This window comes from Oryx dammah, unplaced genomic scaffold, assembly GCF_014754425.2.
Source record: "Oryx dammah isolate SB20612 unplaced genomic scaffold, SCBI_Odam_1.1 HiC_scaffold_19, whole genome shotgun sequence".
Taxonomy (NCBI): Eukaryota; Metazoa; Chordata; class Mammalia; order Artiodactyla; family Bovidae; genus Oryx; species Oryx dammah.
In genome coordinates, this window is record NW_024070203.1 from 49,474,130 (window position 1) to 49,496,211 (window position 22,082).

The 22,082-nt window shown below is 43.9% G+C and overlaps 1 protein-coding gene across 7 annotated transcripts in view; it reads right to left on the bottom strand.

Annotated features, from left to right (window-relative positions):
- The window catches only part of JPH1 (junctophilin 1), an 86,458-nt gene that overhangs the window by 14,190 nt on the left and 50,186 nt on the right, over window positions 1–22,082 (bottom strand). For 6 of the 7 annotated variants that reach the window (XM_040262062.1, XM_040262061.1, XM_040262059.1 and 3 more), the window contains exon 3: window positions 4,988–5,106. In XM_040262062.1, coding sequence (XP_040117996.1) covers window positions 4,988–5,106 — 119 coding nt within the window. Of the gene's footprint in view, window positions 1–4,987; window positions 5,107–11,632; window positions 11,888–22,082 lie in introns of those variants that run through there. The other variant, XM_040262063.1, reaches the window with a different exon arrangement.

The following is a 22,082-nucleotide window of genomic DNA, read 5'->3' on the forward strand; positions in this document are numbered from 1 at the left end:
TTCTTGATGGGGAATGTCAATCACTAAAAGAAGACCCGATTGAAAGGTTTTTTAAAAATTATACAATTGGTGGGAGATCACTATTCTATATGGAAAGAATGCCACTTTCCCAAAGGACTTTAGGGTCCCATCCATTATTGTATTGCAACTTCTGAGAACACAACCGCAGCACTCCGGTCTGCAAGTCATAGGACACTCAGCCAGGGTTGTGCACATGGCAGGCTTTCGGTACACATGTGTGTCGAATGGGATACAGTGGGATACACAGGTGGTAATAACCAGAAGTCCCATGAATTACTAATTTCTCATCAACTAGTAGATTATTCCATTTCCCTTTCTCTGTGAAAAAAAGTTATTCCGAATTTGGGGTCTGTAACGTGAGTTTAGAAGTTATCTATTCCAGGAAACTTTTTTTTCTTAACAAAAGTATATTAATAATGTGTGTTAGTGTGTCTGACTCTTTGTGACCTCATGGATTGTAGCCTGCTAGGCTCCTTTGTCCGTGGGATTCCACAGGCAAAAGAATATGGAATGGGTTGCTATTTCCTACTCCAAAGCATAGACAATTCTTAGGACTTCTAATTCATACCAGAAGTGTGAGCTTAGTTGACACTGTCTCAAAATAACCTATACCAAAAGACTTCACTTGAAGTAATCAACATATTCTATGCATGTGTATGTAACATACATGCTCTTATACCCTGAACGCTTGTGTCTCCTTGCCCTCACAAATTCAGATGTTGAGGCCCTAACCCTCAGTGTGATGTTACTTGGTGGTGGGGTCTTGGGGAGATGGTTTAGCTCATGAGGGGAGACTGTCATGAGTCTCATGGGCTTAATGTTCTTATAAAAACTGGAAGAGACACCTGAGTTCTCGTCCTCCAGGTTCATGGACTGGGGAAAGGCCGTCTGCCAGCTGGGAAGAATCACCTGAACCCAATCATGTTAGCATCCAGATCTTGCAATTACAGCTTCCAGAACTAAGAAAAATGTCTGTTGCATAAGCCCCCATGTCCATGGTATTTTGTTGTAGCAGCCCAAGTCAACTAATACACATGCTTAAACCCAGCAAGACGAAGCTTGTGAGGCTGTTGCTTGGGTCACCTCCCAAGAGGGCTCGACATAATATAGTCACCTGTACTATGTATACATAATATACTCTATATAAGTATAGTCTACATAATGTAGTCACATTCGCTTTTTCGACCCATGACCAGTCACCCCCACAACTGATAAATATCACTTGAAATTAAAAAAATAAGGCATCTTGATGGAAAGGAAGCTGAAACAGTGGGGGGAAAAGAGCCATACGCAGAGTTTCCCAATTACCCTTCGCCATGTCCAGCTCCCCACCACCTCCTCCGTGATCATCCCAAGTCCTGTCTCGGCTTTCCTGGCTCTGAAAGCCCGTTTCATCAGCCCTTTGAAGCCGCGCCATCCCTCAGGGCCGACTCCCGTCGCCGAAGCTCACAAGACTGACGTGTGACACCAGAAGAGCGATTCATCAGTTCACAATGAGCGAGGTGAATGTCACAAAGGCCGGGACCAGCACTGATGCCACCAGGGCACGCTCTCCCCACTGGCAGACCTCCACGAGAAGCTTGACCAAAATTAGAAGGTTACTGGTGACGGCGGAATCGAGACAGAGGCATGAGATGAATCAAGTATCCAATGGCATCAGGCTGAGCACGCCTGTTGCATCCATTTCCTCACTCGGTTGATCCTGCCAATAAAGCCATACACGGCTGGCTACCTCTCCCTGCGTCCTTCCCCATAACACAACGTCCCTGCCAGTGCAACTACAATACTCCAAGGTCCTGGCCACAGCATGACTCTCCTCTGGATAGCACTCGAATGGACACTGCCTATTTTTGCCACTGTGACTCTTTTTTTCAATACTACTTTGGGTGACCAAGTCTTGGTAGGTTCTAATACACTAAATCAGGTCACAAGGAAATCTTGCTGAGCTACAGACATACTACCTATCACATATGATCACTTTAAACGTTCCTGTGCTGTCTCATGGGCTTATTTTAACACTCAGTTGTTGCTGTTCAGTTGCTAAGTCGTGTCCGACCGACTCTTTGCTACCCCATGGGCAGCAGCACGCCAGGCCTCCCTGTCCCTCAACCACCTCCCGGAGTTCACCCAAGTTCATGTCCATTTAACTCTCAGAGGGCAATCTTATTTCTAAGTTCTGAGGGTATGACTCACTGTGTCACTCTTACTCATGGCAATTTAGGTTTCTGTGTGTGAATGCAATTGTCTACATACATGAATTCAACTACACACACGAATGCAATTACCTACATACACGGTCACATATATCTATTTGAATGCCTTTTATTGTTATAATCACGCCCTTTGAATGATTAAGCTATCCCACATGGCCATAGTTTTTAATGTGCATTTATTTGCCTGCGTCTGGTCTTAGTTGCAGGATGTGGGATCTAGTTCCTTGACCAGGATCAAACCCAGGGCCCCTGCACTGGAAGCACAGAGTCTTAACCACTGGACCACCAGGAAAGTCCCTTTTCCGTAGTTTTTAATTGAACTGTAGAATAATACAGATTTGAGCTAAAAAGTATAACATTGAATTAAGACGGGAAACTTCTGAAAATACTGCTGGCTCCTGAAAAGAGGTAACTTACCATGAAAGTTCAAAATATTAGCTATGACAGACATCCTTTTTTCCAAGGGTTAACGCCTTCTATGCACGACACATTCATTCCCAACAAAGGAAACATTTGTATCTGGGATATGTAAATGAATCGCGCAGTCTGACTCAGAAAAAAGTACTTGAAAGCCCTTTCAGAAATGTCTATCCAATTTGATCACCCTGGGAAGAATGCACAGTGCAAAGCATGTTATGTTCCCTTGAGGAGATCAATAATACTCAGGACAGAAAAGGCTTTCTATACAGTTGCCGAAGGTACTGCTGGCTGTGGGTCAAAGGGGATCGCTGCCACCCCCCCTTAGCTCCTGTCTCAAATAGACCCCTTGTCATCTCGTGCTACTGTGATGTATTTATTACTGAGGGACAACTGGCTTGTGTGACGATGTTTTAGCTATGAAAGGGTGGAATGGCATTTTCCCACAAAATTTTCCCCCCTCCTCCAATGCTTTCACGTCACAAAAGGCTTTAAAAGACCTTTTAGTCTGAAAAATTGAGATGACCTCCACTATCATTTACCTTCTGTTAACACCGACTGGCAATCTCAGGGACCCCATCCCCAGTGGAGTGAACAACAGAACCGAGCAATTACCATCTGCAGACAATAGCGAGTTTGTTTGCTTCCACAGCAGCTCAAGGCTAGGGCTGCTTCATGAAGCTGCTTTGTCTCCCAACTGCCCAGCTGCTCCCAAGAGCATCACTACTGCAAAGGGACAAGAGGGTCCCTCCAGGGTGGCTGAATCCCTCTTCAGCTCTCACACCCTACAACAAGTAGTTCCCAAGGTGCTTAGGTCTAGGGATGTGGGAATTTCCAGAGAAGTGTTTATTCCTACCCCCCAAAATGGAAAATTTCCCTTTCCTAATCAAACAAGTATGCATTAGATGATTTCAGTCGACCCAGAGATGGGACACAAATGAAAATAAAACACAACACCAAGGATGCACATGAAAGAAAACATCCATTGCCCCTGGTTTTCTCCCTTGAACTAGTACAGAACTAGTCATTCTATAGTAACTCAATCACTCTGCAACCAAACCCAGCCCTGTCCCAAAGCACTCTCATAAAAAGAGTTTTGTTAACATGGCCTTTTACTGTCTTCACCTTTTACAGAAAAAAAAAAAAAAACAACAAAAAACAACTCCTGTCCTTCCTTTCTCATTTTCCCGTGCTATATTACAGTTGATGTTCTAGCTTCTACAGGAAGCTTGCTCTTCTGCACACCATGACGTACCTTGTTCATGCAGCCACACGGATGCCCTGTGGTTTCCAGTACCTTATCACCCTCACTGGAGGCAAACGGGTATTGGACACACGTGTTGTGCAGGGAGCTAGTTATCCAGCTTGATTAAAAGAAACCAACGTGGAAAAACTCTTCACCAAGAAAACAAATTTCGATACTTAGAAATTAAGAACATTTCTTTTAGTCTCTTTGCCTGGAAACCTGTTGATCCCTAGAATCAACAGGAAGTTGTTTCTAAAACTATGGAGAATCAATAAAATGGCAATTGCCACCTTTTCCTATAACACATATTAAACATAATCCTGTAACATCCTGTAATAAAGAAAGGGATGGAAACAGTTTACTAGGAAAGCTCTAAGGAGTGAGTTAAATATTTAAGCCTGCTGTAAACATCTGTTTACTACTATGGTATAATGTTTGAGAGGCAGATGATCTGGGTTGATTTCGTGTGTGTGTGGTTGTCCCTTTCATTTTTTCTATGATGACATACATTCTCCTCTTAGTCTGCGCAGAGGCAACTGTTTTTAAGTGGTGCATTTCTTTACATCCCAACATTCCTTTAGGTGTGTTAAAAACATTAGTCCAATACTTACTAGTTGTTTTCTTTGCTAATGTGATTGTTACAGGTGCCTGATTCTGAGGTATTTGTTTTAGCACCTGTGATGGACCCTAACACATTAACACAACTGCTTAGATGCTTCTTTTAGATTCTCATCTTGTTTATGCTATCAGTTGGAAGTTTGCTGCTCTGGGTGGGAGAGCAGAAGGTGAGGGAGACGCACTGGGGAAGAACAAGCCAGAACTCCAGCACTAACACTCAAGACTCCGGACATGTGTTATGCTAAGCTCCCAATTTTTCTGTAGTCCTGCTGAAATTCAGGGGGCACAGATCTTCAGATTATAAAGAAAAGCAGGCGAAAGGAAACCAGAGGCCACGTTCCTAGCCCCCCACTCCCTCCTATCTCAGCAGGTCCTAGCTGCTCCTACCTGCCCCCCACCCATTGCAGGTCCTACCTGCTCCCGCCCCCCACCCGCCCTGCATCCCCCCGACCAACAGCGTCGCAGGTCCCACCTGGCTGGTAAAAGTCAGGCGACAGCTCTCGGGCCACAGCTCTGGCGATGTCACACTCCTGGCGGGCGGCCAGCGCGGCCTGGTCTGCTGCGTCGGCTTTGGCTCTCGCGTGGGCAGTCCTACGGGAGCACAGAGGGTGGGTCAGCAAGGGCGGCGCCCTGGTAATTACACAGGACCTGCAAAAATGGTCTACGGGGCAGGCGGGGCGGGGAAGAAATGCTCAAAGTGACCCTGGCCCCACACCTGCCACAGGAAGTTCTGCACTCACTTCGCTGTGAGACGTCAATGATAAGGTGGATGAACACCTGTGAGTTGCCTCGATCTTTCTTGCAAGGTTGACGAATGTACATGGAAGTTATGCGCAGCTTAAAGCAAAGCTTACTGTTCAAAACGTACAGGATCAAATCCCCTATTGACTTGGGCTGGGGGTGGGGTTCTCCTTTTCTGTCCCCCAACCATGGAGAACAGGACTGGATCGTGCAAATTAGTATAGAACCCATGGATTTCATTTCTCTGGTAGAGTCAATGTAAGGATTTGAGTAAGAAGATCTGCCCAGTGGTGTGCTAGTAAAGAAGCTCTCTGGGGAACAAAAAAATAGTAAAACTCTGATCTGTAGCATTGACTGACTGCTTTTTTAAAAAATAACTTTGTCTTTGTTTTTTGGCCATGCTACGCACCATGTGGGATCTTAGCTCCTTGACCTGAGATTAAACTCGAGCCCCCTGCACTGGAAGTGAGGAGTCTTAACCACCGGACCATCAGGGAAGTGCCAGCACTGGCTGATTTCTGTGGTGTATTGAAGACATGCTCCCGGCATGGCCGGGTCATGCTACCGGTGTGATTTGCTGAAGGTGTAGTTGGGAGCAGACCTACACCGTGGGCTCCCCTCTGCTGCTGGGAGAATGTGCCCAGGATTGTTCCAAGAAGTCCATTTAGTTGTTCTTTAAGCACATTTCTTGTGTGAAACAAAAGAGGAGGAGAGAAGTGGAGCTGCAGAGGAGGAAAGGGGTCTCTTTCAGTCTACCGCCTTCTCCCTGGCCCAATTCCTTACCCACTGAAACCTCTGCTCTTTCTAGAGGACTAGGGCTGGGAGAAAGGAAGCAGGGCTAAGAGTGGGCCTCCCCAAGGCAAGACTCACGGAGACTGACATCCGCCTGCCCAAGAAGAGGGGCTTGGAGGCTGAGACTGGGTCATCCACTTCCAAAGGAGAAGACCTTGTCCAATTGGTATTTAGATGACGACCCTGGGCACCTACTTCTTATAATTTTATAAACTTCCTATTTTCTTTTATTAGTGCTAGGCAGGGCTATAATAACTAGTAGTAAAAGCTTAGAAAGAGTCTAAAAGAGGTGCTAGCACTCATTTCAGAGACAGCAGGAGAGGAAATGTTGGGAAATGGCATTGTGTCCTAGCCTGGGAGGACAGGGTCTGACCTGAGGATTTGGGGCTAAATGCCAGAGGCCTCATTCTCCAATTACCTTTGCTAACTCCCTGCTCACATCCTGTGCTCTCAGGCAGGGCCCCATTTCATTCCTACTTAGGACCTAGCTGAGCTTGGAGGTTTGCTGTGCTATAATGTTAAGTGTCATGGAGATTTTTATTTTAGGGATTTTTTTTTCTTAGTTTTGGTCCTCTACTATATTCCCACCCCTTCATGGATCACATCCTCATCGTGGGGAAGGGGCTTGCATAACACAACGAAGCTATGAGCCATGCTGTGCAGAGCCACCCAAGATGGACGGGTCACAGAGAAGAGTTCTGACAGCATGTGGTCTACTGGAGGAGGGAATGACAACCTACTCTAATATTCTTGCCTGGAGAACGCCATGGACAGGAGGAAAATGCAAGAAGATAAGACACCAGATGATGAGCCTCCAGGTTGGAAAGTGTCCAGTATGTTACAGGGGAAGAGTGGAGGGCAATTACTAATAGCTTCAGTAAGAATGAATCGGCTGGGCCAAAATGGAAATGACACTCAGCTGTGGATGTGTCTGGTGGTGAAAGTAAAGTCTGATGCTGTGAAGAGCAATACTGCATAGGAACCTGGAATGGTAGGTCCATCAATCAAGGTAAATTGGACATGGTCAAGCAGGAGATGGCAAAGACTGAACAGTGACATTTTAGGAATCAGTGAACTAAAACGGACAGGAATGGGTGAATTTAATTCAGATGACCATTATATCTACTTCTGTGATCAAGAATTCCTTAGAAGAAATGGCTTCAAGCTAGGCTTCAGCAGGGTTTGAACAGAGAACTTCCAAATGTACAACCTGGTTTTCAAAGAGGCAGAGGAACCACAAAATCAAACTGCAAAGGAGTTTCAGAAAAAAATCTATTTCTGCTTTATTGACTACACTAAAGGCTTTGACTGTGTGGATCACAAACTGCAGAAAATTCTTCAAGAGATGTGAGTACACGGTCACATGTAAGCAGGTCAAAAGGCAACAGTAAGAACCAGACATGGAACAATGGACTAGTTCAAAATTGGGAAAGGAGTATGACAAGGCTGTATACTGTCATGTCACCCTGCTTATTTAACTTATATGCAGAGTATATCATGCAAAATGCCAAGCTGGATGAATCACAAGCTGGAATCCAGACTGCCAGGAGAAATATCAACAACCTCAGATATGCAGATGATACCACTCTAATGGCAGAAAGTGAAAAGAAGTAAAGAACCTCTTGAAAAAGGAGAGTGAAAAAGCTGGCCTGAAGGTCAAGATCCTGACATCAGGTCCCATCACTTCATGGCAAACAGAAGGAGAAAAAGTGGAAGCAGTGACAGATTTTCTTTTATTGGGCTCCAAAACCACTGTGGACTGTGACTGCAGCCACAGAATTAAAAGATGGTTGCTCCTTGGAAGGAAAGCTATGACAAACCTAGACAGTGTATTATAAGGCAGAGATATCACTTTGCAGACAGAGGTCTGTATAGTCAAAGCTATGGTTTTTCAGTAGTCGTGTACAGATGTGAGAGTTGGACCATAAAGAAAGCTGAATGTCAAATTGATGCTTTAAACTGTGATGCTGGAGGAGACTCTTAAGAGTCCTGTGGACTGTAAGGAGATCAAACCAGTCAACCCTGAATATTCACTGGAAAGACTGTTGCTGAAGCTGAAGCGCCAATATTTTGGCCAACTGATGGGAAGAGCTGATTCATTTGAAAAGACCCTGATGCTGGGAAAGATTGAGGGCAAGAGGAGAAGGGGGCAGCAGAGGATGAAACTGGCTGGATAGCATCACTGACTCAATGGACATGAGTGAGCAAACTCCAAGAGACAGTGGAGGACAGAGGAGCCTGTTGTGCTATACGGTCCATGGGTTGCAAAGAGTCGGGCATGACTTAAGGACTAAATAACAGCAACACTATATTCTCAAGGCACAGAACACTGCTTGGCACATAGTATTTATTGAGGGATCATTTCATAAATAAAAGAATGAAGGATGCTTTCTTAGGAACAGCTGGCTAGTCACTTAAAAATGAATGGATTGACAAAACTACAGAGACAGTAAAAAGATCAGCAGTTTCCAAGGGTTCAAGGTGAAAGCAGGTGAGGGATGAACAAGAGGATCACAGGGAATATTTAGGGGGCTGAAACTATTCTGGATAATCCTCTAATGGGGGGGATACATGACGACATGCTCTTGTCCTAACCCACTGAACTGTACAAAGAGTGAACCCTAGCATATAGTATGGACTTCTAGTTAATACTAACATATTCACGTGGGTTCCTCAATTGTATCAAATGTACCCACTACTGCAAGATGTTAATAACAAGGGGAATTGGGTGTGGATGTGGGCAGAGGAGGTATGCAGAAACTCTGTATTTCCTGCTCAGTTTTTTCTGTATACTTAAAACTGCTCTAAAAAATAAAGTATATGAATTAAAATTGAATAAATCAAATTCATCAGAATTATTATCTATGAATTACAGAGGGTATTTTAGAGGATCCCTGTTGATAGGGTATGGAGATAAGATTAAGAGGGTTAGAACATATTCCTAAAAACCCCCATGAGGAAGCCAACACTGATGAGGCTTTAGTTCCATGTGTTGGGTCTGAGACTCAGTGGATGCCCTCTCTTATGCTCTTTCAGTTTCTCAGAATCTCAACTCTTTTTTGTCCCCAGAATTATTTTCCATTTTATCTGCTAAACTTAGCTTGAGCCTAATTATGTCTAGGTACCATAATTAATGAAGCCACAAGAGTACAGTTATCCTGCCCTATAATAAATCTGCTAGCCTTTCAATGATAAACTTACAAAAATCAAGTACTATTTATTCTGACTCAACCACAACTCACCACCATGGAGTGAAATAAATGGTGGAAGTATTTCCACCACTTCTGACAGCAAGCTAAACTGGAAAACAGAAAAACACAGCTTAACCTTTCTGCAAATATATTTTGGAAGCACTGCATCAGCGAAGCCTTAACCCTTTACTACTTGTTCTTTCCTGTAAGACCAGACAAAGGCGGTGGGGGGGACCTTTTCCACTGAGTGCCCCTCTCTGTGTCAGTGCTTCCGCATGACTGCCATGATGGTCAAAACCAGAGTCAAGCCTGAAAACAGGTGTGTGCCCAGGAGCTTTTGGTAATCCTGGACCTGATAACAAGAAATAGAAGAGAGGGACTTCCCTGGTGGTCCAGTGGTTGAGAATCCACCTGCCAATGCAGGGGACATGGGTTCAATCCCTGGTCTGGGAAGATCCTACATGCTGCAGGCAACTAAGCCCATGCATCACAACTACTGTGTGCCTGGAGCCCATGCTCTACAACAAGAGAAGCACCGCAATGAAGAACAGCCCCCACCCCCACTGCAACTAGAGAAAGCCCACACACAGCAACAAAGACCCAGTTTAGCCAAAAATAAATAAATAATTTTTTAAAAGTAGAAGAGAACAGGAAGCCATCTGAATTTGCTGTCATCAAAAGCGCTGTGGGGGTCGGGCCATTGATACATCCTGATTTTGTCCAGGGGCAAAATCTGGGCTTGACCCCAGTTCACGTGATTCATGTGTTCCAATCCCAGGCTCAGTTCTCGAGCAACGCACAATCCCTTAGTCAGTAAGACACACCAAAATGACATCGTTCATGGGTCAGTGGTGGGGGGTTGGTGGTGGGAGAGAAGACAGGTGGAAACTACTCAAAGTGGATGCCTGGCTGCTTCCAGATGGCTGTTCACGCAAAACACATCCACATAAAGAAGAGCGCTCACACATGCCCAAGATTTTGTTTACTCCAAAGACTGCTGACACCCATCAGTCTTCAGACCCTCAGGAATCTCCTAATACCATCATCGTCATCTATTCTTTCTCATATCAAATGGAGCAAAAAGTAAGGGGAAAACACCATCTCTCAGGCATCAGTAGCTGACTTTCTTTTAGGTCCTACTTTAACCAATAAACCAGTTTTAACATGTAGAGAGTTACTATTTTGGGGTGAAAAGCTACAGAGAGTTCTGGGTCACTGGCTAAGCTGGTACGGCAGGTAAGTGACCCTCACTCAGACATAAGCCCTGCAAAGCTCACTTGCAAACAGCCCAAACAGCAACAGTGGAAGTTCTGAATGTCAGGCAGAATTGTACTCAAACCTTAATTACAACTTGTTGCTTTCCAATCAGTAGTAGTGTTAGTCGCTCAGTCACGTCCGACTCTTAGTGACCCCATGGATTACAGCCAGCCAGGCTCAAGGGATTCTCCAGGCAATACTGGAGTGGGTTGCCATTTCCTTTTCCAGGGGATCTTCAGGGATCGAACCTGAGTCTCCTGCACTTGCAGGTGGATTCTTTACCGTCTCAGCCACCAGGGAATTTGATGAGAATTTTTTTTTCTTTAGAGACTAAAATACGTGTTTCATGAACTTTCAAGTTACCTTACTCAGAACAAAACAATCTGGCTTTCTCAGTTTTTCTTAAACATTATAATGTTTTTAGAAAAAAAGGAAAAGCACATAAACAATACATGGAACATGCTCAGCACATGCACTTACTACTACTGAGGCACATGCAGGCCCCTTAGACAACCGTTCCAGCCTCTTTCCATATTTTATGCACCTATTCACTGACGCAGCAGATAAAGATTTTAATCTAGAATGAACCAGAATTTGGCTAAAGGTAAAACTGTATACAATATTTATAATTTTCTATTTCTATTGTTTACATTTTCTTCCCAACAAAAAACTGCTTTGAAAAAAAATGCTGATTTTGATGTGTCTTAAAATTTGTTATGTTCAAAGTGAAGTTACCTGATCTGACTCTGAAAATTTGATGGCAGAGGCTGTCATTGATTGGTTCAGGAGCTACACATGTAATCTGCTTTGATTTCCATATACTTACAGGAAATTATTAGCAACATTTAAAAACCACAGTAATTGAGGGACTTCTCTGGTGGCCCAGTGGTTAGGAGACACTGCCAGTGCAGGAGACAGGGGTTCAATCCCTGGTCTGGGAACTAAGGTCCACATGCCATGGGGCAACTAAGCCCGTGCGTTGCAGCTGCTGAGCGCACACACCCTGGAGTCCAAACTCCGTGACAAGAGGAGCTGCTGCAATGAGAAGCCCGCATGCCGCTACTAGAGAGCTGCCACTGCTCTCCACAACTAGAGAAAACCTGCAGCAATGAAGACTCTGTGCACCTCAACACAGACCCAGTACAGCCGAAAATTTTTTTAATGTAAAAAAAAAAGCAATGGTGCATAAGATTCCAGATCTTAGATAATGGCTACTCTATTTTTCCAGCTGCTCAAGCCTGGACCCTGTAAGTCATCCCTGTTGCCTCCTTTTCTCTCACGGGCCACATCCATGGTCAGCAAAGGAGGCTGGCAGGACCTTCAACACATGCCTGACCCCACCACATCTCCTTCTTGTCACTGCTCCTGACCGGGTCGCATCTCACTGGTTCCTGCAAAGGCAGAATTGATCTCCCTGCGTCTGTCCATGCAGCCCACCATTCCACTTCCCTTCTGGTTCCCTTGAAACTGCCTGACAATAACCACCAGTCTTTCCTGGGTTATGGCATCACGTTCAAGAAAATGCCAACAATTGACCTGTTAGCCTTCCTTTTGGGCTGTGACATTATTCACTTATGAGAGCTAGCCTTGCAAAATCCAGTTATCCTGTGTATACAGTGGTAGCTCTAATGAAGAAATTAGTGTGTTAAGCAAGGAATACTCTTAATATGAACAAGAAATTGATGTTTCCACAGCTCTCAGCTAAAAAGCAAAGGCGTGATGTGTAACTGCTTTCTCAGTATCGATGTACTTCTCCACTCAGACCAACTCAATGGGATGCAGCATATACGCCTGCTAAGGCACAGGTGGGGCCCTGAGCTGCTCCTCTTGACTTCTAACTCCCAGTCTTTCATACACAGACCTACTCACTGGCATAGCTGCTGCTGCTAGCTGCTGCTGCTTTTAATCTGCAACAGGCAGAGTCAGCAAAAGCGCCTCAGTAAATTTGGTTTGGAAAAACTACTTCTGATGAGTCCCATCTTTACACTCATTAGTTTTTGAATGTTAATGTTTTCTTCCAAAGTTGCTTTTTCTTTTGTAAAAGGCAGGACCAGGAATAGTCACTTCAAAACTGTGTTCTTAAGTCCTGGTTTAGAACAAGTGACAGCATCAGCAAATAGCTGTCTCTTTTGCCAGGGCGGTTCATTGCTTCCTTTTCTAAAGGCATTATCAAGTTATATAGATATAAAATGTAGCTTAAGGGGTGTGCTATCCCCACTGAAATGTGGCTTTGATATTTCAAGGGCCCAAAGTCTCGCAGAGGTATGATGACGTGGGCTTTGAAAGCGTGGGCAGCCAGAGACCAGGCTGAGGCCAATCTAGTCACAGATGGTTCCTGTCCATGAGATCAGAAGTTTTATACCACATTACATTAGTGGTCTTAGAGATGCCTCCACAGAAGCATAATTCATATCAAGCCTTGGCCTTTTATCCAGTGGAGATAGGAGGATGAACCAAGATAGTCTATGAACCAAGATTCATACAAAGAATGTGAAATGCTGTCCATTAAGTGGATTTCTGTCATGCTCATAAAGATCCAGGCAATATACTTCCTCTTAAATTTAGTGCCAGGAAAAATCTGGTCTGATGACATGCTGGTGTGCTTCCTTGCATCACAGAATCAGAACCACATTATCTATTGTTTCTCTTTTTGTTACACCTACTGGGAAACCTGGAATAAAATTATTGTCAATCTATGTGTATGGTTATCTCCTCTAATGACATGGTTTAACATTCCCTGGCGTCAGGAATGCTCTTATGTATGTGAGTTATAATGCCCTGCAAATCCTTTTTGGAGACTGGCCGGATATTGAAGAAAGATGACTGGATCAATAAGCTCTTATTATACTAAGTTTTCTGAACTCCAGTCCCTGATAGTGTGTGAATGCTTAGGGACATACGTGATTTACTTGGGGACAGAATAGCCAACCACACAGTTTCCTTTACAGATATTTTTTCTATATCCAGAACATTTTCAAGCTTGGAAAATGAGTCCTCATTCTTAAGTACATTACAGGCTCTATTCCCTAACATTTTATCAAACTTAATAAGCTTAAAGGTTATATTCTCTGGACAGGCCAGGCGAAAAGCACATTTGTAATCCTCAGCTGGAATAAGCTAAATAATTGGCTATCTTCTACTTTATTCTGGGTTTTATAAAATTTATCTAAAATTTACCTTGCTGTGTAATTTACACATTAAGACAAATCTGGTGTAGAAACAATTTTAAGGGATGTTTTATTCTTGAAATAATGTTTAGAGAAAAGTCCTTTTAATGAGTGTTATTCTACAGTTCAAACACATTACACTAAATAAGACTAAAACTTCATTTTATGGGAGAAAGTATTTGCTGATCATTTATCTGATACTTGGATAGTATCCAGAATATATAAAGAACTCTTACCACTTATATAATAAGAACAACAATTAAAAAATGGGCAAAGGACCAGAAGAGACGTTTCTGCAAAGATACACAAACGGCTGGGAAGCACATGAAAAGGTGTCCAACAACACTAATCATAAGGGAGATACAAATCAAACCCACAATGAGATACTACCTCTTACCCACTAGGATGGCTACTATTGAGAAGAAACCACTCAAGCTAACAAGCATTGGCAAGGAAGTAGAGAACTTATAAACCTGGTGCCCTGCTATCGGAAACAGTATGGTGGGCCCCCCACAATGAAAAATGCAACTGCCGTGTGATCCACCAATCCAACTCCTTGGTATATATCACCCCAGATTGAAAGCAGGGTCTCAGAGAGATATCTACACCCACATTCACAGGGGCGCTATTCACAACAGCCGAAAGGTAGAAACCACCCAAAGGTGCCTCTGTGAAAGAAGGGATGAATGAAACACAGCCCAATCACACATGGAACAATTGTAATGTGTGTGGGCTCAGTCATGTCCAGCTCTTTGTGACCCCCTGGACTGCAGCCTGCCAGGATCCTCTGTCTATGGAATTTTCCAGCCAAGATTATTGGAGTGGGTTGCCACTTCCTACTCCAGGGGATCTTCCTGACCCAGGGACCAAACCTGAGTCTCCTGCACTAGTAGGTGGCTTCTTTACCACTGAGCCACCTGGGAAGTCCACACGGAATGTGTGTGTGTGTGTGTTGCCTATGTGTGTTAGTCACTCAGTTGTGTCTGACTCTTTGCAACCTCATGGACTGTAGCCTGCCAGGCTCCTCTCTCCATGGGATACTCCTGGCAAGAATACTGGAGTGGGTTGTCAGAATGTCAGCCTTAAAAAGGAAGGAATTTCTGATGTATGCTATATCATGGATGAACCTTCCATGGAACTTAACACTAAAGAAATAAGCTAGTCACAAGAGGACAAACTTTGTAGGATTCCATTCCCAGGAGGAACCTAGAAGAGTCAACCTCCTAGAGTCACAAAGTAGAAGCGTGGTTGCCAGAGGCTGGAGGAGGGAGAACAGGGAGTTGTTATTTAATGGGTAGAGTTTAGTTCTGGAAAATGAAAAAGTTCTGGAGATTGGCTGCATAGCAATGTGAATGCACTTACAGCTGAGCTGTACATGCAAAAATGGTTAAGATGGTAAATTTTATGTTATGTGTATTTTACAGTGAAAAAAAAATCTTAAAAAAAATCATCCGTGAATAAATATTTCCAGAATATTCTATGTATCCAGAGGAAGTGAGAAGAAAAGACCAAAGGTTGGGTCATCAGATGAGACATTGCTTCACTAATCCTGGCTGGGGCGAGCTGGGGAAGCTATGTCAAGCGAGGGGAATGGCACTAAGAAAAGGAAGAGCCAAAGGATCTTTAAGGGAAGAAGTGTAAGAACTTTGAAACATGCAGGCAGCCTCCATATTTGTTTTGCTAGCTCTTACCATAACGCCTGGCACGGCAGCAATCCTCAAATATTGGTGGAATAAATAAATAGGTAAAGGGACTTTCCTGGTGGTCTAGTAGTTAAGAATCTGCCTTGCAATGCAGGTTGCAGGGGACTCAGGTTTGATCCCTGGGCTTTGCTGGTGGCTCAGATGGTAAAGAATGTGCCTGCAACGCAGGAGACCAAGGTTTGATCCCTGGGTTGGGAAGATCCCCTGGAGAAGAAAATGGCAACCCACTCTAGTATTCTTGCCTGGAGAATCCTATGGACATTCATGTCAACGTATGGCAAAACCACTACAATACTGTAAAGTAATTAGTCTCCAATTAAAGAAAAAAAAAGAATCCTATGGACAGAGGAGCCTGGCGGGCTACAGTCTGTACGGTCATGAGGAGTCGGACACACTTCTGACTAACACTTTCACTTTCACAGGGAACTAAGGTCCAACATGCCACAGAGCAACTAAGCCCACACACCAGAACTAGAGTCCATGGGCTGCAATGACAGATCCCACGTGTTGCAACTAAGACCTGAGACAGCTAAAGAAATATATAAATACTTTAAAAAATAAATAAAATAGGTAAGAGAGAGAGATATCTAAAAGATAACCCCAAGGTTTCCAACTTGGTATGCAGATGAACATCTTTACTACACAGAGACGCTGTATGGATGGGAAGGATGGACAGTTTGAAAGAGGATACATTCAAGCAGGATTTTATATGACCTAAGCATTTCAAGTTGGAAATGAAGGCTGCAATGCAAAGTTAAGGGTCAAGGTGAGCAACAGCAATGTGGGTCATGTGATCACAGATAGTGGAGGAGTCCATCAGATGAGCATGTCAAAAAAGCAAAGGATGGAGACAAAATGTCCCAGGGACCTGATGGAGGAAATGAAGTGAGAGGCAGTGGTGTACAGGTAGAAGGTGAACTTCCAAGGGAACCTTTCAAGTTTCCTGTTCTTGGGTAAGGCCTGTGCTCCTCTTAGGAATGAAGTGGGCCACATCTGAATTTGTCTGAGGCAGCTGAAATGAGCCAGCATGGTTTAGAGTCTGAGAAAGGGGTCATCTGTCAACCTTGCTCTGTGCTGGAGAAAGGTGATGGTAGGTTTGTTGAGAACCTCCAAGACGGCAGCTCTGACAGGAAGGTCAGGGGACATCCTGGGTGCCCCAGCAGTTAAGACTCTGAGCTTCCACTCCAAGTAGTGTAGGTTTGATCCCTGGTCGGGGAACCAAGATCCCACCATGTGGTCAAAAAAAAGTTTTAACAAGACCACTGCAGAAACCAGTCCAAAGAGGGTCAGTGAGGAAGGAAGAGAGGAAGCAGAGGAAGCAGGTGTGAGCCACATGCTGGTGACTTCTGACCCAGACAGGAAGAGGAAATTTGGACAGTAACCAGGGGGATTAGCTGGGCTAAGGGAAAAGGCACTTTACTTGTATCCATGACAGCAGATCCTGTTGGAAGGCAGGAAGAAAGATGCTCAGAGAACAGGAGAAAATGAAGAGGCTTTGAGAAGGTGACAACTGTTGGAGTCGGGTCTTAGACGAATAAAAATAAAAGAAACAGGAAAAAAAAATGCTGGGTTGATTCAATGTTTCAAAATTATTTAAAGGATCCTAAGCTTGCAATCTAATCCAGTATTTCTGCCTAGAAAACTCCAGGGGAGTGTATGGGGTGGCAAAGAGTCAGACATGGCTGAGCACAGGACACAGCACAGCAAGCCTGAAAGAGACAGAGTGTGGACTCTGGAAACCAGACAGACCTGGGCTTAAACCCACTGATCACATCCTAGCTGTGTCACTTTTGCCTCACTTTCCTTACTTGTATAATGGCAATGATATTACCTTGTACAGTTGTTAAGGTCAGAACTGAGTTCTATTAAGTATTGAGGACTAATGCAGAGAGGGTATTTAGTTGATAAATGGCCACTATTAGTCTCTGGCTGAAATGTAGGGCTGGTAGGGAAAATCTGGGTGCTTAAAGAGGTGAAGATTTGCAATCAAGATTGTACAAAAGTTCTAAGAAAGGAAAACGAATTGCAACACAGGACTGGGAGGCCCTGATTTTAGGCTGACGTAACTTTGCATCTCTCTCTGGCAGGGGTCTCTTTTCTAGGAGAAGCAGAGAAGGAAGGGGGCCCTTGATGCAGGGCAGAAACCTGAGCAAGGAGGATGGAGATGAACCCACCTCAGACCTCTGGGAAGGGGGGAACGGTGTGCACTGCCAGTGGGAGACTCTGAAATACAGAGGGTTAAGTTAGGAACCACTGACCAATGTGAAGGCAATCAGAAAACTGTAAAGTCATATAAATGCAGACTATTATTACAGTTTTAGGTGCTTTTTAGTTGCTTAAAATAAGGCTTCTTTCCCATGGCCAATTTCATAGAAATGGCCTTATTTTGATTAAATCTCACTAAAGTTATCAGGCCTTTAGTCACAAAAGGTGGGTCAACCTATTTCAACATGGATGCATATTCGGTAAAATGAAATCAGATATAATCATGACCACATTTCTTTTTAGTGTTGTAATAGAAACATCTGGGTGTGCCCAAAAAGAACTTCAGAACCTTCGGGATCTAAGCAGACCTTGTGGGTAGTGATGAGAACTGTCAGGTCAAGGCTGTTTGTATTTCCACGTCAGTGTTGTTATGCTTTTTGTCCTTTACCAATGGTCTCTGTGGTGACAGATTAAAAGTATGACTAAGAATTAGAGCAATGTAAGACTATCTAGTGGTCGAAACACATGCCGGCAGCTGGCAGTGTTCAGCCGAGTGACTAATGGACCCCAGTGAAGGGTCACGGGCAGACGTAACTTCCTCTTCGCGGGGCAGACGCCCACTGGGTGTGCATTTGCTGGTGCTAACGTGATCCCATTTCATAAATACTTAATCACCAAAAAAAAAAAACCAAACATTATTCATGCCTTTAAAATGACACAAACTAGAACTCTTTTTGTTCCCCCCTTCCTTTTTTTAAATTTTACTTTACTTTACAATACTGTATTGGTTTTGCCATACATCAACATGAATCCGCCACGGGTGTACATGAGTTCCCAATCCTGAACCCCCCTCCCACCTCCCTCCCCATACCATCTCTCTGGGTCATCCCAGTGCACCAGCCCCAAGCATCCTGTATCCTGCATCTTAGTTGAAACACAGTCTCTTAAGTAGTAAGATATCCATTTTGTAAATTACCTAAAATGGCTCTCTAAAGATCCCAAATCAACCAGTTACACTTTGATCTGTCTAGACCTGCCAAGATAGTGACCAGTAAAGGCACTGGCTCCTCTGCTGGGCATGGGACGCTAAATATGAACTTGCTCGAGACTGGCTCCGTAAGCCATTCTGCATCTGAAGTTCTATCGTATTTAAAATATGGGTTTGGAAGTTGTTGGGTTTGGGACAGCACTGCTTTTCAAGGAATGACAAAGTAACAGGAGTACAGTTATTCTTTCAGCAAACCATTTAACTCACTTAACCTTTCCTAGTAGGAATGTTTCCTTGTAGGAACATTTGTAGGAACTGTAATTCAGAGACTCCACTGATTTCACACCTAATCTGTGACAAGAACACATTCCATAGTTCCACTTTTTAAAAGATACAAATGAACTTATCTACAAAACAGAAACAGAGTTACAGATGCAGACAACAAGTGGAGGGTTACCCTGGTAAGGCGGGGGGAGGGATAAACTGGAAGACCAGGATGGATAGGCATGACAGTGTACAGCAGGATAACCAGTAAGAACTTGCTGTATCTAACAAATGTGTTCTCAGTCAGCGTTGTGTCTGACTCTTTGTGACCCCATGCGTGGTAGCTTGCCAGACTCCTCTGTCCGTTGGAGAGGGTTTCCATTTTCTCCTCTAGGGATCTTCCCAACCCAGGGACCAAACCCCCGTCTCCTGCCTTGGCAGGTGGATTCTCTACCACTGAGCCACCTGGGACACCACAGGGAACTCTATATGATACCCTGTAATGGCCAATATGGGAAACGAATCTCAAAAAGAGTGGGTATATGTATAACTGATTCACTGTGCTGCACACATGAAACCAACACATTATTAATCAATTATACTTCAATAAAAACTTTGTTAAAAAGAAAAACAAAGTCCTTGATTGCTTTCACTTCAAATTTTCAGTCTTTTGTTGCAACAGATATTGGGGACACTAATGTAATGAGCACAAAGGATTTACTTGACTTATGTTAACCTTCTAGTTTTGAGGAGATGACTCTTGACAGTTCTGCTTTGCCAGACAGATTAAAAACCACAATTAGAACTGGAAGGGCCTTGGAGAGCCCACGAAGTCCTTCCCCTGTGGTCAGACAATGATTCTCCCTTCTATAGGAATTTAAAACTCAGAGAGACCAAGCAACAAACTCAAAGTCACACAGTAATCCAGTGGGATGAACAGGCAAAGGCCAGGTCTCCAAAGGTTTACGGCAAAGCTGGTAGCTATGCTATGAAGAGAGATTTCTGTACTTCTGTCCACAGATCTTGTGATAGCAAATGTCCATGATCTATTTTGTCTTCAAGTTATAAACTTTCCTTTCTGCTATAAATATTCCTTCATACCCACAGTTCTTATAGTCACGCTTTCTCTTTCTTGAGTCTACTGCCCTCCTTATTTATTATCTTTAATATTAACAGATTTTTGACTTGTACTGAAAAATGCAGATGAGGTGCTTTCTTCTCCTACATATTTTTAAACCAGTTTTGGCTGACTTTCAAGTGAAATGCAGCTTAGAAAATATCTTACTAAAGACTAGGGGGAAAAACTGGTTTTCATCAAGGTTATTCTTCAGCAGGAACATTTTAGGTGGTGTTAAAAATACTGCAGATTCATCTAACTCATAGTTGCCTTCCCCAAACCACCAAATTAGTAATTAACGCCTCCAAGTTTAAAAGGAAATATCAGAAGATCATCTAGCTCCTCCTGAATTCTTAAAAAGTTTCTTTTCTTTTTTTCCCTTGTGGGAATCTTAAAAAAAAAAAAAAACCAACATGATTTTATCTGTTTTTAAGCATTTGGCTGTGTTAAACCAAGAACAGAAAACTTTCATCCCATACTGAATGGATAAGATGATAGCTTACTTACCCCAGGACACTGAGAAAAATGATGGCTGAAACAAATATGTAAATCAGGATGGTTGCTTTTCTGCTCAGTACCTTTAAATAACACTTGGTATAATTTGGACTGGGATGGGGTGGGGTGGGGCAAAGGCGGTTTTGAAGATGAACACATGTATGTTGAACAAAAAGAACTGTGTGCTTCTCCTTCATTAGAGACGGTGGTGGAAATGCAAGGCAGAATTCAAACAAATTAAGTAAAAGGGTCATGTTCAATTCTGGCTCAAATAATAGGAATCTTTTCCTTCAATCTTGATAGACTGTCAGTGAGCTGCCTCAATAAAATATCCCTGTGGGACTTATAATACTTGGATTATTCTTGATCAAGAGTCTGCTGTTGGCTTGAGTTTCTGCTCTAGACACTTTCTGATGAACTTTTAACCTTTACTTTTCCTTATAGGGGAATTAACGGACTGCGGGGCCTGGGAGGCAATGCCATGCAGGTCGGTGGGATGGATGAACCGCTGTCACTGGGGAATGTGGGGCTGCCTTCCGGGATCCATTGCTTAGTGCCAGATGCACTGATCCCAATGGAAGGGCCCCTCACTCGTCCGGAATTCAGACTGAGTCTCCAGAATTCCAAGCACAGCGGGCACACTGCACATGCTAAGAATGAGGCAGAACATTTAGGCTCTGAGCCCTGTTTGGGGCTTCCCTGGTGGCTCAGATGGTAAAGAATCTGCCTGCAATGTGGGGGATCCAGGTTCGATCCCTGGGTTTAGGAAGATCTCCTGGAGAAGGGAAGGGCTACCTGCTCCAGTATTCTTGCCTGGAGAATTCCATGGACAGAGGAGCTTGGTGGGCTACAGTTCATGGGGTCATAAAGAGTCAGATGTGACTGAGCAACTTTCACTTCACTTGGCACTTAGGAAGGGGTTTTCTCTAGAGCCCAGGAATTCAAAATCTACTGTCATCTTGTAAAGGAGAAAGCAGACTGAACTCAGGAGGGATAGGAAGAATTACCCACCAAACCCTGAAATCTGCCCGCCCCCCTGGCTGAGAGTGGCCCAGTGTCAGCAGGAAGGTCCTGGGCCTTCCCTGCTGCTTCTCAGCTCTGACAGTTGCTGAAAGGCTCCAGGTTTACCTCCCAGAGTGGGCTACACTTTCCAGGTCAGATTTCCTGAATGTGCTAGGTGTCAGGCAGTGGGAGGAGGACTGCAGAAAGTTCTTTTTTCCCCTTTCAGTAGTTTTAGTACAATCACAGAATCTACTTAGAATGACAACAGACTTGATGACCGAAGGATATGCCCTTGTCTTACAGGTGCTGGGGAGTAGAAGCGTGAGAAATCCACTTTTACTTGAGGCTGAGAACCTTGGAGCCTTGAGAGACTCTGGAGGACTCTGGTGGAAACCTGTAAAGTACATTTATAATTCTGGACCCCAAAGGACTGTAACAGACACAGTGGGGGAGAAGGCTTCCCATTTTTCACTCTGCTCTGACATGAATGAGATGGGGTAGGAAATAGAAAAAGCCCTCTTTTAGCTTCATATGCAATCCCTTTGGGCTGACCAGTTACCCTGAAAACATACAGGACACCAAGGAAAGGGGAGGCTAATGAGTCAGTCATCACGTCTGGAGCAAGCCCATCCTGAAGAAGTCGCC